The sequence below is a fragment of the Spinacia oleracea genome, chromosome 6 (genome assembly GCF_020520425.1).
Source record: "Spinacia oleracea cultivar Varoflay chromosome 6, BTI_SOV_V1, whole genome shotgun sequence".
NCBI lineage: Eukaryota > Viridiplantae > Streptophyta > Magnoliopsida > Caryophyllales > Amaranthaceae > Spinacia > Spinacia oleracea.
This window is the reverse complement of record NC_079492.1, coordinates 144,626,445-144,642,827: the sequence shown is the minus strand read 5'-3', so window position 1 is coordinate 144,642,827 and position 16,383 is coordinate 144,626,445. Positions and strand designations below refer to the sequence as shown.

The 16,383-nt window shown below is 37.0% G+C and overlaps 2 protein-coding genes across 4 annotated transcripts; one reads left to right on the top strand and one right to left on the bottom strand.

The window, feature by feature from the left end:
• Window positions 1-1,738: 1,738 nt before the first annotated feature.
• On the top strand, window positions 1,739-7,542 carry LOC110803416 (uncharacterized). Of its 2 annotated transcripts, none has more exons than XM_022008925.2 (11): window positions 1,739-1,953; window positions 2,800-3,013; window positions 3,101-3,172; window positions 3,382-3,453; window positions 3,782-3,879; window positions 4,708-4,876; window positions 5,098-5,163; window positions 5,654-5,770; window positions 6,287-6,667; window positions 7,047-7,105; window positions 7,224-7,542. In XM_022008925.2, the coding sequence occupies exons 1-11, from the start codon at window positions 1,852-1,854 to the stop codon at window positions 7,395-7,397; spliced, it is 1,524 nt and encodes a 507-aa protein (XP_021864617.2). In that variant the 5' UTR covers window positions 1,739-1,851; the 3' UTR covers window positions 7,398-7,542. The 2 variants fall into 2 exon arrangements, with proteins under 2 accessions (XP_021864617.2, XP_021864616.2); XM_022008924.2 differs by having other exon boundaries at window positions 4,708-4,936.
• An 893-nt stretch (window positions 7,543-8,435) lies between these two features.
• On the bottom strand, window positions 8,436-14,481 carry LOC110803417 (26S proteasome non-ATPase regulatory subunit 8 homolog A). 2 transcript variants are annotated; one of them, XM_022008926.2, is made up of 6 exons: window positions 14,278-14,480; window positions 13,285-13,363; window positions 13,042-13,144; window positions 10,429-10,692; window positions 10,195-10,306; window positions 8,436-8,955 (listed from the first exon to the last, which is right to left on the bottom strand). In XM_022008926.2, the coding sequence occupies exons 1-6, from the start codon at window positions 14,380-14,382 to the stop codon at window positions 8,815-8,817; spliced, it is 804 nt and encodes a 267-aa protein (XP_021864618.1). In that variant the 5' UTR covers window positions 14,383-14,480; the 3' UTR covers window positions 8,436-8,814. The 2 variants fall into 2 exon arrangements, with proteins under 2 accessions (XP_021864618.1, XP_056687108.1); XM_056831130.1 differs by lacking the exon at window positions 8,436-8,955 and adding an exon at window positions 9,734-9,766 and having other exon boundaries at window positions 14,278-14,481.
• Between the last annotated feature and the right edge of the window lie 1,902 nt (window positions 14,482-16,383).

Genomic DNA, 16,383 nt, shown 5'->3' with positions numbered 1-16,383 from the left:
ATTACATCATTTGGAGTTATAAAACTTGAGTTATGCTTAAAATAGTGGACTATTGTCATTTTTGTACTTACTTCGTTATTCGCTTTGCTTCAAAACTCTTCAAACTTAATGTTTGTGCTCTCGAAAGTACATAATCTCTTGTATTGATTCAAATGAGTAGGAAATGCACAAAAATATGCTAATTCCTACAATGATGAACCTGAAACTACAAACACACTACAAGGAGCACATTAGTACTAAAAATCGCTCCGAAGAGCTCATTTGAGATCAAAAAGTACTAAGGGACGGGGGTAAAAACTCTATATAAAACACACATATCACTAACTCTAGGTGCATGCATTTAGGGCAGAGCAAAACTATCTGAAAAATTAAAAATCCGAAACATGACTTGGTATCGGATCCGAAAAAGTGGGCACCCGAACCGATATGGTTATCCGTTCGGGTACCCAATCCAAAATCCGGGTATTGGATATAGTTATGGATATTGTTTTAAAATAACGGGTACCCGATAACGACCCGATAAGCCATTTTTTAAAAAAATTCTCCAATTTAAATATTTTTTCTCAAGAGGTCAAAGTCAATGTATAATTTGAGTAAATTATAATTTCATTAGTAATGTAGTCAAAATCATGTGCTAAAGATGGTATTTAGTGTTGAATGATATTATAAATATCTAGTTATAAATAGGGATGTCAATGGGGCGGGGCGGATGCGGATGTAGGTCCCTCCATCCCCATCCCCACCTAAAATTTTCATCCCCATCCCCGCCCCATCACCCATGGCGGGTACAAAATTCATCCCCATCCCCGCCCCAACGGGTGTAAGCTAAAATCCATCCCCGCCCCGCCACCCAACTGGGTATCCATCCCCATCTTATCCCCGCTTCATACCCACGCTAATACCCGCCTAATTTTTCTTATTTAGCAAACATTTGCCATATATACGGAGTAATCAAAGTTAACTATAGAAAAAAAATACCTTATGACTAAAGTAACCTATATAATCGAAAAAAATACTCGTCATAACAAAAAAAATCCAAACAAAAAACATAAAAATCTCACCTAAATTTATATTATCACCTAAAGATGCAAATAAATCCAAATTCACCCCATCACCCATGGCGGGTATGAAGCGGGGGGAGTGGGGATGGGGCGGAGCGAATGGGGATGGGGCGGGGCGGGCGGGGATGGGGCGGGTTCAACACAAAATCCACACCCGCCCCATCACCCATGGCGGGTACGATTTTTATACCCATCCCCGCCCCATCACCCGCCAAACCCACCTCCATCCCCGCCTACTTGGGGCGGATGCGGGGCGGGTCTCCCGCATAACCCGCCCCACTGACATCCCTAGTTATAAAGTCTAATTTTCCAATTGGATATCATAAGGTACCCGGTAGCCGATCAGGAAGTAACCCGAAGTATGAGTACCCAAACTTAACAGTTCGGTTCATGGATATTAATTTTAGCATTATTATTTATCAGTTAGCCGATCCGATAATAATATCGATTCGGATACCTGACCCATGCTCACCCCTACTTGCGTGCATTAGATGGCCGGGTGCATATAAGAATTTTCACGGTAAGTGAAGCTTCATAAACCAAATTACGGTCTAACTACAAATTTAGTCTTGGGCTTTATCTTATCCAAGCTCACATATGATAGTTGGCCCAAAGGCCCAAAATGATTAGGTGACGTTCTGAACTTCTGGAAGCAGACTGGATTTTTATTTGTGTGGAGTTTTCAGGAGATATTTTTAAAAAAGTTTCCCCGCCTCCCGCCAATCTGCCATTAACGTTTTTCTTTAAATTAGAGAGAGCGAGAGAGAGAGAGAGGAGGAGGAGAGAGAAAATGGATGATGTGAAGAAATGGACGGTAACGTACACGAAACATGTGAAGCAGAAGAGAAAGGTTTATCAAGATGGCAGTCTTCATCTCCTTTCTAACAATAAGGTGTTGTCATCTTTTACCTGTTCTAACTCTCTCTAGTTTTTTCGATTTATGTGATTTTTTTATATTTTGGATAGAATTTTATAATTATTGGAGTACAACTGCGCATATTGTTGTGAAACTTTGAATGATTTTGAATTTCTACGTGATGAAATTGCAAAACCTAAATCGGTTCTCGCGCGAAATTTAGGTAGTCGATTTGGCTAATTTTACCATGATTTCGAAAAAATTGATGCTCATTTAGGCTTAAACAAGTTGCAAACTGCAAATCCACTAATTTTGCGCCTATCAAGCTTTATCTTCTGCTACATTTTCACTGGAAATCATAGTACTATGATTCAGTTTTTTTAATAGAATTATTTTTTTGGAGCAAAATATGCAATATGTAAGAGATCTGACATCTGAGTGATTTTAATTTTCTTTCTGGTTGGTGAAATTGCAAAACCTGAAGCATTTGCGTGTGGAATTTAAGTAGAACTTGATTTGGCTAATTTTAATAAATTGATATCAAATTTGACTCGATTTAGCTGTAATTCGCTAATTCTACACCTATCTAGATTAATTTTCTGTTGTAGGACTGGAAATCATCTAATTAGAAGTTACTGGAAACTTCAAGTATGGTAGTGGTTATTCTATCAAAAGTCCAATTGCTTCTGAGAATGTTTCAAATTAACTTTCTGTGTTGTTGCATTATACTCCGAAGTTTGTTAAATAGCCGACCAATTTTGATGTCAATTAGTTAGTTAGTTAAGCAGATGATTACTGTCATTAATTCTTAGTTTCGAATGTTAGAATGTTGGTAAAACGAAAACTTCTTTTGCATAATCAGATTGATTACTAATGTAATAGGTGATGCTGTATGATGAGAGTGAGCAGCTGTTAGACAGTAAGTTCTTGACAAAAGATGAAGCAGTGAAACCTGGTGAATCATTAACATTTGCTTCATTTCTTGTCGATATTGGTGATTTTGATAACAACTGTAATCCAACCTCCAATGCGAATCCCAAGCCTCGTGACAAAACTCAAATGCCACAAAGAGAGAAATCAAGACATACTTTCTCTAGTAAGGAGGAATTACTATTTGGTTTTCATTGAATTTCTTTTACCTGGCATAAATGGTCCTCACTGGCTATCATTTCTATATTATAAGGTATGAAGCCTAATACAGCAGGAAGAAAGACTTCCCTGGTCTCTGTTAGTCCGTCTCAGAAGATTATCAGAGGTTTAGTTGCTGCTCTCCTCATCTGCCTAATCTTGATATCTTGTTATATATCTGCAATGTATCTTGCCAGTCAAGGAGAATGGATAACTGTGCAACTGCATTTCATTAGTGGAACAAGGAAGCGTTATGTTCGACTCTTGTTGCATAACATACCGTCCTCATTATATCATAACATCAACTTTTTGGTACTTTATGCTTGTACACTGCAGAGTTCAAGAAAAATGAAGAGCTCAAGTATGGTGCACACAGTCCGAAAAGTCCAGGAACCTCATCCTTTAAAGGTCGGCGTGTAAATAAGCAGCCAGCCTTATGAATTGATTTGGTGTTCAGATATGCTACTTTTTCTTTATACTTAGTATGTTGATTCTTACTACATATTTTGGATACCAAAGCTTTTCTGAAATTATGGTCTTGATTTTAGTATCTTCTCAAAGTTTTCCCGAGAGAGCATAGGTAGACGAGTGTACCTTTTCCCTCAGCAATCTTGGATTTTCAAAATACTGTTGAAAAGCCGAGTGCAAAAGTGGAGCTTGCACATTTCCTTAGTCTCTCTTGAGCTGATACATTTCCTTCTGTCCTACAGCTAATTTTTATTCTTTTGCATTGTAGAGTGGGAGGCATTGTATACAACACAACTTACACAAAAGGCCAAGAAGTATCATGATGGCTTCATACGCATGATCTATTGCGGCTCCCAGGGGAGGCAGGTTCTATCCATATTCCAGCCTTGTACTATTCTACTATAATGGAATTGAATTGCTGCAAACACACAATTGATTTGAAGTTGTGATGAGATTGAGTAGATGAAGAATGCATGTGTAAAATAATTATTAAGTGATTATGCTGTAGTGCAAAAACCTGTTTTAAAGAACACTTTCACACTCTCCATAAGGCAAACTAGTTCCTCTTATCTTCACAGAAAGCTCATTTTTATGCGAGTATTTGAGTAGTACACTGATATAGAACATTACTACACCACAATTACCACCTTATATGTACTGACTACTGAAGATATTATCAACACTTGATATTGTCAATTATCCTGATTGGTTCTTGACTGAGATTATTCTGAAACAAGTTATAACAACAAGGTAATATCAATGAAGAATCAGTCTAGATAACTGACAACATTAAGCCTAGATAATGTGTAGCTGAGTTGAGGAGGGAATTTTATGCATTTCCTATCATTAAGTCGCTAGTCCTAAACATAGCCTTCTGATGTGTATATTGAGTGGAAAAGTAGAGGACGACCTTTAGACTAGAATTGCGCTACATGACATTGACAAAATTACTGACTCTAATCTAAGCCACTCTTCTTAATTATGACTATCAATTTCTTCACTGTCTGATCTAGTGATCTTTCTATTGAGAATGAACTTGTTGCTCATTTCCTCATGCAAAACCTTGTTGATTTCTTTGATTTTAACTTGGGTAGGCACTAATCATCCATTTTATTGCTGCTTTGCTATGTTAATCCTTTTATGCCCTTGTTGTTTGTTTGCTGTTGCATATACCCATTTCTTATCTCCTTTCAGATTATGCTGTATGACTCCAGCAAAAATCAAATAGCTAAGAGGTTCATGAAGAAAGATGAAGTTATCGATACTGGTGGATCATTGACATTTGATTCTCATTTGGTTGATATCGGAGATCCTATGGGAACCAACGGAGATGATGCAGATGTGAAGATACAAGAAAGAAACAGTAATGCTACTGAAAAATCAGAGATACTTACTGGTCGCCTATGTCAAAAGTCGTTTAGTGGTATCTGCATTTACAGTCGGACCCTTGTGCCAAATGATTTATTAACTCTCAGTTTTCTGTGATCATTATTAAACATACTAAGCTGAGAGTCTGAGACAAGCTTTCTCGCTGCAGTGGGGTGTCTTTCAATTTGAATCTGATTACAGATTTTTTGGTTTCAGATGCAAAAAGAAGCAAAAAATCTACACTGCTGGATCATGTTGGTTCTGGCAATTCCGGTGTGATAGGTCTGTTGGTGGTTTCTTTCCATCTATAAAATTATGCTTTAGGAGTAGCTATAAGTTCAGCTTGGTACATCCTATGGATCTATGCTGGTATATTTTATTTATGTTCACTGATTTTCTCATCAAAATATCAAAGAAAACATCAACCTTCCAGTATGCATGTCTTTGTTCTGAACTTCCTCGTTTGCTAATAACTAAGGGCTCATTCAGTACCACGGTCAGTTCCAGTTTTTGGTTTTTTGGTTGTAAGAGTCATATGATTTAGATTGAATCATGAACTAAAAAATAGTCATACTTATAGTAATCATGTTGATTTTGAAAACCGACAACGAAAAACTGGAAACTACTTTTTGTGGTTTTCATATTTTGGTTTTTAGTTTTGTAAAAAACAGAAAACTGGAAACAAAAAACAATACCCATCGGGGCCTAAGCTATGTGACATTTATGTTTGCTTACAATCTTATAGTTTTTTTTACTCAATCACTACCTGCAGGAAAACGCCGAGATGATGCTTGTTCCACCAAACGTGTTAACTCTGATTCAGGAAGCTTTGGATTTGATAAGATCAACCAAAAGAAGAATTTTGCTTCATCTTCCTCTTTACGTGATGGTGTGTTCGCTCTACCTCTCTGTGTATCTTAGTCATGACTCATGAGGCTTTAATCTTTTCTCCTCTTTCACATTTTGCTTTGAGAAATTACTAGAAGGGAAATAAGTATTGGAATATTGTTATTTGATTATAAACCTTTTCAATGTGAGATATCTTTAAGAAGTAGATTTCACTATTTGGCTTTGCCTTGCATTTTTATATAAGAGCTTCTGTTCGTCCAATTTGTGAAAAATGTCGACTGGTATTTTTCTGTCTATAGTTCTTGAATTAGTGGGAAAGCGTGAACATTATAGATATCTTTTCTGCTATCAATATTTGTGCCTGCAATTTCTTGGCATATAGGAGCTGATAAGGGTCTTTTCTCATGTCTGAGCATGCACCTCTAGGTTTCAGTCAGCAATGCATTAACTTGGTTGAGTCAAGTTTTTTTTTTGGAAACAATACTTGATCCATTTCAATAGCAATGACTTGTATGACTCATAATAATTCTCCTGCAAACCCTCGTTCTTTTTGCAGCCAATCAAATCTTATCAATTTTGAGGAAACCTATTACTCAAGACACCATTTCCGCTGTTGAAGAAGCTCCTATGCAGCAATGCCCTCCCACCTCTTCAGAGCCGGTTCAGATACATGCTGATAGTCAGGCATTTGACAGTTCACTTCAAGTTGATCAGTGCCCAGTAATAAAGGCAGTGGAGAAGCATAACAATGAGAAGGCTGTAGATGGAGGGCAGAGTAGTACATTCTCCGAAGGAAATTGTAGTTATCTGGAAAGGCTCTGTACACAAGGGATTGAGATACTAAGATCCAATGAATTTGAGTCTCCTCCAAAAAGCCAACCTATAGTTGGATCAAGTGTTGATCATGGAAGACCAATTGTCATTCAGTCTTCCAAGAGTAAGTTTTGCCTGACTTTCATGTACTCCTTCCGTATTTTATTAGGAGTCACACTTACCATTCTGGCCGTATTTTACTAGGAGACTTCCACTTTTAGTAACTTTTCTACACACCTAATTATTTATATATCTAATTTCCTCTAGGGACCACCACTACCCACCACTACAATAAACTCCCTCTCTACTTTGATTAGAATACTTTTCCCATTTTTTTTCTATTTGTTTCCCCCACTTGCTTTATTATTTTTATTAGATTCAACTCTCGTTCTTTAATGCGCGTGTCGGTCAACATGTGACTGCTAATAAAATACAGAGGGAGTAATCTACATCGTTCAGTTTCTCACCCAACTGAAACGAAAATCTTTGCTGAACTTTTGCAGGAGTAGAATCCATAGACAATCGTTCAGTTGTGGACAGTGAAACTACAATTCATCTTCAGGTTTGAATACCATCTGCTACTACTGTTGTGTACATAATCAGGATTCATTAGCTTTTCTGTAATTTGATGTTAAACTTGTAATTTGGATTATGCGTTGAAATCTGCATATACTGTGCAGCCTTCTACTACAAAACTGCCAGAGACAGACCCAGAAAACAAAGAAAAAACAGCTTCCACCAAAGATATGTCAAAAAGGTTTGGTAGTCTGATGAGGATGAAGACGAAAAAATCTGTGAAGAATGAGAAGTTAAATATTAAGATGGAGTGCCCTAGTTTTGATCTGGGAATTTAACGCGAGTTCAATGAGTGATTTAGATGGCCAGAGATAACTTACCATTAGCAATTAGCAGTTAGCAGTTTAGCACTGGTTTTTTAGCTATTTGCTTTAATGATCTTTACAACTGATCGTCATGTGTATATGAAAGTCTTCGGGGAGACGTACCCAAAAGTTCATTACAATTGCCTTTAGGGTGCGTTTGGTTCACAGGGTAAAGGGAATGGAATCAAGAAAGGGATTGAGAGGGAATAGAAAGGAAAACACTTTGATATGTAGAGTTTGGTGACATTTTATTTCACCTCTTTTCCTGGACTATTTCTCCAGCATTGCACCCCTACAAAATTTCTCCACCATGAACATCACTCTACTGCTGGCCTCCCCTCCCCTCCACAGACACCCGCCGCTTCTCCCCTACTACTGCCGCCTCTCACATCCGCTTCACTCTCACGCTCCCTTTCTCTCTCATCTTATCTTACGTCTCATCACCGTGTAATAGTTTTTTGGCGGCTAGTGTGGGATCTTTTGATGGTTAGGATGAGGTCTCTTCTGGTGGCGGCTAGGATTTTCGGCCGATTAGGGTTTTAGGCGGTTAAGATGAGTCTTCCAGTGACAGCTAGGGTTTTGCGTTGCTGTTTGAGGGAGATGGTGGTGTAGCCGTGCCGGTGAGGGTTTTAGTCGGCGGTTAAGATGGGTCTTTCGGCAACAGATATGGTTTCACAGTGGTGTTTGAGGGAGATGGTGGTGGAGCCGTTCGGTGAGGGTGACAACGTGTTGGGTTGGCAGTGATAGATGGGTGGTGTGGTAGCTCAAGGACAGGGAATGTCAATACCTTTGGGGAGGGAATCAATATAGAGGGGGTGGAGAATCTATATAGAGGGATTTGGGGGAATGAAGGGGGTAAAGGGAATGATTAAAATGGCAATACAAACAACAACAAAGAGAATTAGTCTTTTTGATTCCCTTTCCCTTTCTGAATACCCCATACCAAACGCCCCTTAGTTCTTCTGAAACAAAACTATCCCAGGCATTTTAACACTCCATGACAAGCTCGGCTGAACAAAAATAACAATTTAACAAATATTGAAACAAATTATAACGGGGTACATATCTTCCAATAAAGTCTTAGCGATAATAGGCAACATCAAAATAGAAAGATAATCATACTAGAACACTTTGAAAGAGCAAAGAGGTCTTAATAAGTAGAAAATAAAGGTTATAAGCCAAATTTGAACTGTAATTGCAGGACATACGATCTTCAAATGTAACACTAAAATCAAAATTCTAATCGTTCCTGCAATCATGTGCGGTATGCACCTTCACAAGCTCAATTTCTCCGTCTTTAGCAAATAGGTGAATCATGAGTAGGTGATGCATTGGCCATCTTGCATCAAATGCTGCAATGGAAATGGAATTGTTTGGAACTGCTACTTCACTACACAATCCTCTCAAGTTCCCTGGCGTAACTGAGAGTTTGGTTGATGAGTAACAGAGAAGGAATCTCCTTGCATGTTGCAGAATCTTTTGACTTCTGGAAAACAACACATCCATCTTTGATTTCCCACTCGGGATGTTCCTGGAAGCAACGTTAAATAATATGAATAGGAACGTATTCAATAAAACAGCTGAATCATGTAGCCGATGAAGGTGTTAATAAGGACATCGACAGTGTTGGAAGAGCATTCAACTGGTTAGAATTCATAATAACAACTTAACTTTAGCAAATAGGTGAATCATGCTTGAGTAAATCAGAAATATTTCTAAAGTGAGAAGTATTAAAATAGTTCAAGTTTTCAACTCATTGCAGTAGGCTAACAGCAGGCAGTATCACAACCAGGCTTTTTATGGATCACAGCTTACATTGGAAAAGTTAGATAAGTTCAGTTAAGTTTAAGGGTTGTTAACCCTAAGGACGATAATTTCAAATAAGTTCTGATAAGGATTTAAGGACACCCTAAGTAAATACAAGGCAGGGTGCGTTCTATTCACCTGATTTTCACTTATTTCCTGAACTTATCTGAACTTATTAGAAATTATCGAAACTTATTATAGTTATAAATTGTACTTAGTCAACCCTTATTTTACTTATCTTATCTGAACTTAAGTGGATATAAGGTGAATAGAACAGAGCCGTAGTATTTACTAAATACTTGCATTCGGAGTAAATTTTATGCGCATTGTCTGATGTGTGCATGCAATGTGTATACAATTTGTGTTATGGACTAGAGTAGGCTGCAATGGAGTGGTAGATGCGATGGATTGAACACACATATTGTTTTTGTCAAGTAGCTTTTGGCTTTTGCCATTAACTACTATTTGATCCTATAGTTAAACTCTAATAATCATTTCTTAATACATCCATCTTTGATCTCCTACTCGGGATGTTCCTCAAACAGCTGAATCATGTCACCGGTGAAGGTGTAAATAAGGACATCAACAATGTTGGATGAACATTCAACTGATTAGAATTTATAATAACAACTTAACTTTAGCAAATAGGTCAATCATGCTTGAATAAGTCAGAAATATTCCTAAAGTGAGAAGTATTTAAGTGGTTGAAGTTTTCAATTCATTGTAGTAGGCTAACAGCAGACAGTATCACAACCAAGCTTTTTAGGATCACAGCTTACACTGTATAACAGTTGTTCTTAATGAGATGTTAGTTCCAGACATTTGATTTCTGATGTTGCAGCAGATAACATGAATCGACACTCTACTCAATTTATCTGGTAATTACTCCATCTACAGAGCTTATTCAAAGGGAGAAAATAAAATCACAAGGAAAAACCTTCAACCACAAATCTGTTATGATTACCTCCTTGATATACTCGAGCAAATCCTTGTCAGATGAGAACAGCAACAGTTGTCGCGCATCATTTACTGAAAGTGTATCATATGCTTTTTCACTGCACCCAGCAATCTCATCTCTGCAATTTACAGGGAACGCATTAATACCAAAAACCATATCAAATCCATTATACCACTCCATACAAAAATCAAACAGAGGCGAAGTTGCAATCAAAATAGAGAGGTACACAAGAGGATATACCTCACAGTTTTGGCCAACAAATCCATGAAGTGCACGTAAGTTTCATGCGGCACAGTCTGTCTAGCACTCAAAACACGGTTGTAGGCTCCTTCCATAAAGGACTGTTCCAGCTCCACGGCATGCTTAATGCAAGGATTCTCCAAGGCAGTAGATGAAAGCAACTCCAATTCAGTGTGAAACTCTGCAATTCTATTTTGGACAAGAAGCCTCAACAGGTTCAGTCCCAAGATTGGGTACTCTTGTGTAGATTGTGGTATACGACCCCTGTTCCAACAAAAACAAAAAGTCAGTACTGCTTGTTTCTAAAACATCAAGAACATTAGATCTTACATGAAAACACCAATACAAATGTGTAAAAACCAGTGGCCTTCAGACTCTATTTTTACCTAGCAACTAATCCTAGAACATAGAAATGACGGAGCACCATGTATCAAAGATATCATTTCAAAAACTCTATGTTGTTCTACAATGTGCTCATATCAGAACCAATGTACTCCCTCCGAGTTTTCAAGTGTTACATTTTGGTCTTTTGCACTATTCATATGCTAATGTTGACTTATTATTTTGACTTATTACTTGTATAAAACTAAAGATACTATTAGTCAAACTTGTGTGTTAAAGAACGTAACTGTAACACTTAAACAAACAGATGGAATATTACAAAGCTCCTAGCACGTTGAGGCGATGCAGATCCTTCTGCACCTCGTTGCATCACGCTAAGTGAGGCAAAGTAAAAGATTTGGGGTAAAAAACATTTATGTGCCCTGCTGCGCTTTTTCATACACTGGCCATAAACCAGATGAACATGCTGGGAGGATGATCGCCTCTCCTTGTGATCCCAAGATTCCAACACAGTTTTAACAGGATTCAATTCCTTGTTTTCAGACTAGCTTGAGAAGGTGGGTTAATGTCCAGTTTGTCCTTGTACACAAAAGTCATCCAAAGAGTTATTCTTATAGGATAAGAGATTTCAGGACAGATTTTTTTTCCAAAGGAGACTGTTATAATACCACTAACTCACTAAGTATGGTGACAAACTCCATGTTAGACCTTGCTGAGATCAAAAGTCTACAAACTTCACAGCATGTGCCAAGCTTAGTTTTAAAAAGTGTGCCTAGGCTCAAGGCTCACCCTTTGGCGCCTTCAGCTCTCCAGGCTCACTGCGCTTGTGCGCCTTCGGTCTTCAGGCGGAATAGGGTGACATGGATCCTTTTATTTACTTTTTTTTCCTCTCCTAATGATATAAACACAACCCATGTGACCTATCAACGGTTATATCTCTACAAGCTAAGCTTTTTGGGTAGTGGCAGTAGCATAATATGAGTTAATTTTCATATTTCCAGCTTGTAATTACCATGAAAGGTTCTAATTCTTGCACTCCATTGACGGGATCATGCGATGCTTATAAACCGGCAAGAAAATATGGCACTCCAATAGTATTATGTTGTTTTGAGTACAAATTGTGTTAATTTTGTTCTATACAGAATTTTAAGGTTCACTAGGAAATTATGTGCGCCTCGTATCTAAATGGCGCGCGCCTGAGCCTTGCATCTTGCGCCTAGGCTCCATGACCCTTGAGCGCCTTAGTGCGCCTTGCGCCTTTTTAAACTAAGGTGCCAAGCAAGTTGGCCAGGGCTGATTCAGATATAGTGATTTGGAACCTAGCCTTTAATATTTTCTTTTGGATTCTAGAAAAAAACTAACATCAAGTGCGGCCAGACTGTGCCATATTGTTGAGTAGGACAAATAAGGTGGGTTAGACTAAGGCTGTATAAAATGTGGAAAAGCCAGCTGACTTAACTGTCATCCAAAATATAGTTTTCAGGCCTGCCCTCAGTACTTGCTTCCACAGAATAACGGCCTATAATATTTCTGTTATGCTACTAAGATAAGAAAATATCCCCTATATCCTCCACTTCCCTTAACTCTACCTTTCTGTCAGGTTTGACCATGACTCGCCCCACAGTAATAGAGGGGTTGGAAAGAAAGAGGGAAAGGGGTGGGGAAGAGCAAGAACACTATGTTTGTTTCAAGATTTTCGTGAATGAGCAGAATAACGCTCACAAAAGAAGACCAATTTTTTAAATTTCAGCTTACATTGCGGAGGTTTGTTCTCAGATCCACAGAAACGATTTTCATAGGTCACATTGTCATATTATATAGACCGTCCAAAAGAGAAGTGGTACTACTTAGAATTCTACTAAATATCTATTGCTTAGAAGAACTTGGTACAATTTAGATAATTAGAGATAGAGTTAGCTGAGGGGTGAGAAGGGAAGAGGCAACATAGCTGAGGATTCAAAATAACATAATTTAACTTGTCATTTTGAATTCTTTGGAGCCTCATGGATCAAACACTAATTCAGAATCAGAGGATTAAAGCCACATTCTCATGAGTAGGTTATACAAAACCATGCTAATTGACTTTTAGAATTGCTATCTATCAGTACCGGATGACCAAATAGAAAGGTTAGTCCTACTTGCTAAAGCACATTGGAGGTTCCCCTGTAAATCAAATTCAAAAACACTGGGATTTTTGGTTACCTACGCATCTAGAATGTACCTAACACTAACACTTGAAGAATTTTGCCTTGCAGAGGGATAATAATTTACCTGGCATCAGTGTAATAAGGTTTCAGTTGGCAGAAGTCCCTCTCAAAAGCTTCCTGATCCTCCATCTTGACGCTTAGAACAACAGCATGCTCATAGATATCCCCTGAATATTATCAAACAATAAAGGAAAAATGAAAATGACCATCAGTAAAAGACTATAAAAAATAAAGAAAGATTAAATGAAATACTCTGTAGCTGTATATGTCACAATATCAAAGGGAAAAGATGAACACAAGGAGTTACTTGCTAAGGTCAATTCATGAACAGCATTTGGTGTTGCTTCAAACATTGGCGGAAGGCTTCGGTATTCTATCAACGACACCTGCATCATACAAGCAAATTTGACAGAAGGTTAATACAGAGACTTAGTCAAGCATGTCAATCAAGCAGCTAATTTTATTTGGTAGAAAGGACTAACCACAATTGTTCACCGTGACCGGCAATCCATACATAATAATTTTAAGCTATATTTAACTTACTAACCCTCTCCCTTCAGCTATTAAAGAACATGCCACGCCGATTAAGGAATTACTTCAATTTCAGAAAATAAAATGCAGCAGAAAACAACCAAGTAATGTATTGACGCTATATTAACACCAGAGATTTCCCCATAACTCACTTGTGTTCTTCCTTCCCATAAAAACTCTCATGTAAGAGAGTCGTCGTAGGAAATAAAATTTAATCTAGACTAAGAATTAGGGTTCTCTTAAATCTCAAAACTGTCATTCTTTTCCCCAAGCAAAAACGAAAAGATAAAATCCAAAACTCCAAACCTCTTTTCCTTGCTTTGCTTGACATTCTTGAGCCTTCCATCCCCAAAATTGAAGAAAAAAAGTCATAATCTACTCAGTACAGTTGTTTAAATCTCTTTCACGCTATAACACCCTCATCCGCAATCAACATTTGACAACTATTTCAACTGACACCGTAGATTAAACAAAATGCTAATTCCTTTCATCACCAATCGAGTTAATTCGAGCTCGAATTTGAAGTTTTCAACCGAATTAAACCAATAGGTAAGCATTTACAGCAGAATTAGCTCGAATCTACCATTTTTGCCGCACAACAACAATAGGAAACCCTAAAAATCCCGATAAAATGGAGCAAATAAAGAACAACTTCAAATAAAATTCAACAAAATCTTGTCGATTGATAAAAGCAAGGTAATTGAATAAAATTACATAACAATGGAAGAAGAAAGAAGGATCTAGGGTTTAAAGAGAAGAAGAAAATTACCTTGAGCTGAGTAAGGAGACGAGTGCAGGTATCGAAATCATTGCGAACCGAAGCAGCTTTGAAACGTTCGAATGTCTGAGCAATCTCTGTTAGCTTCGGATCCATTCTTCCTGTTTTCTGCAATTTCTCTCTCCTCTCGTCTCTGAGTTCGTTCTTTCTTCACTTTCTTCCTTTCTTTACCAACAAGCCACTTATGTTTTGCTCTCTAACTCTTTACAGGTTTATTTTATACTCCCTCGCCCCTTAATACTCGCACCGATTTGCTCGGTGTAGAGTACACTTAAATTGACTTATTAATTTAATGAATGTTAGTTGATAGTTGGTTATTTTTTTAATATAGTTAGTGAAAAATATATAAAGGGTAGTGGAAATGTGAATTTTTAAATGATATTTTTTGCAAGGAGTGGGTTAATAGGTAAGTGTGAGAAATAATATAATATTGGTAAAAAAATTACATTTATAAAAGCGATCGAGTATTAAGGGACGACCCAAAAAAAAAAGCGGTGCGAGTATTAAGGGACGGAGGGAGTATCATGAAAAATAACCTATCAAATAGAATGTGAGTTCTTTGACTCTATATCATTTTGGTTGGATCATGAACTGGGAAAATAATTGCTCCATATTAGGGTGCAAATGAGCCGAGACGAGCCGGATACTGCCCTGATCATGTTCAAGTTCATTTAATTTAGGCGAGCTTAAGCCGGAGCCGGAGCCCAAGCTTTCAACCAAGCTCAAAAATTCGTTCAACCTCGGTTCGTTTAAAAGATTTTGTGTTCGTGAACGGTTCATGAACGTCTCGTTTATTAACCACCGAGTTCATAAACGAGTTTTTATCTTAAACGAACTTTGCACGTTTAAATTTTAACGATTTGAAAACATAATTTTGAATGTGCACTAATTAAGTCATTTAAATTCAAAATATTTTCATTCTATGATAAATATTTTGGTTGTTAAAATTAAAGTCAGAATACTATTATTATCTAATCACACAATATGTATGAAAAGTTTGATTAGTAACATAAATAAACGAGTTGTTCAAGAACATAAATGAACGAGCATACGTATGTTCATGTTCAAGCTTGTTTATTAAACGAGCTTCAAAATTTGTTCAAGTCGCCTAATTTATTAAATAAACAAACATGAACGACCTTTAACCGAACCCGAACTCAAGTAGTTTATTGAGAATCTCGGCTCATTTGCGCCCCTATTCCATATATCACTAATATCTATAATAATTATATTTGTCTTGAAAACGGACAATAAACAATTGTAAATTATCTTTTGTGATTTTATATTTTTGTTTTCATACCGAACGATGGAGCACTTCCGTGTTAATCTCATTGAATTTCCCAATCAAATGGCAATTTCGTAAATAAACGATCATTTATTATGTAAATACTACTAAAATTAGCCCCCAAGAACAATCATGCGTCATTAATGTGAGCATCATTATAGTCAGCATCGCATTTTTAGGAATACATCAACCCCTACGTAATAACCAACGACTAATATTATACACGTAGTGTGTGGCGCAGGAGATGCCCCGGTTGCTACTTTAAATAATTAAAATTCAACATTCTTCTTCGGGTCAACATTTAACCAAAATAAATGTAATCTATAAAAGTGGAAAGATTCATTAAGTTCATCAACCACACATGTACACTACGTCATTTATCATGCCAAATAATTTTTCAATTAAATCATTTTACAATTCGTTTAATTTATTTTCTAATGAAACTAAGTGCTTCAAATTAATAAATAATAATAAATTAGACATATGTAGTGAATTTCTATAGTTGATGCTTATGAGACTTATGATATCATATTTAATTCATGGTTTTCCTTATGTTTTAATTGTTATTTTTATTCCAATATAATCCAGAAGAAATAAAATGCAATATAAAGATTTAGTTGTTTCGGACTTCATGTTAACATGTATTTATAAGTTAATGTGCATGGATAAACAACAATTATTGGTTGTTTAAGATGATAATGTGATTTTTTTCCAAACTTGAGGTCTTGTGTCCGAGCCTTATTGTATTGATTTTTGATTGTCAATAACTCAATAACATCACATACCTTGGTGATGACGTGACACATAAACTT

Bases quoted from the DNA above. Each gene is read 5' to 3' on its own strand.
- LOC110803416 (XM_022008924.2), top strand. From the start codon at position 1,852: ATGGATGATGTGAAGAAATGGACGGTAACGTACACGAAACATGTGAAG. The intron at 1,954-2,799 runs GTGTTGTCATCT...CTAATGTAATAG, and splicing joins ATCTCCTTTCTAACAATAAG to GTGATGCTGTATGATGAGAG. The intron at 3,014-3,100 runs GTAAGGAGGAAT...CTATATTATAAG, and splicing joins ATCAAGACATACTTTCTCTA to GTATGAAGCCTAATACAGCA.
- LOC110803417 (XM_022008926.2), bottom strand. From the start codon at position 14,382: ATGGATCCGAAGCTAACAGAGATTGCTCAGACATTCGAACGTTTCAAA. The intron at 13,145-13,284 runs GTAACTCCTTGT...GATAATATTCAG, and splicing joins TCATGAATTGACCTTAGCAA to GGGATATCTATGAGCATGCT. The intron at 10,693-13,041 runs GTAAATTATTAT...TTGTTGGAACAG, and splicing joins CCTTATTACACTGATGCCAG to GGGTCGTATACCACAATCTA.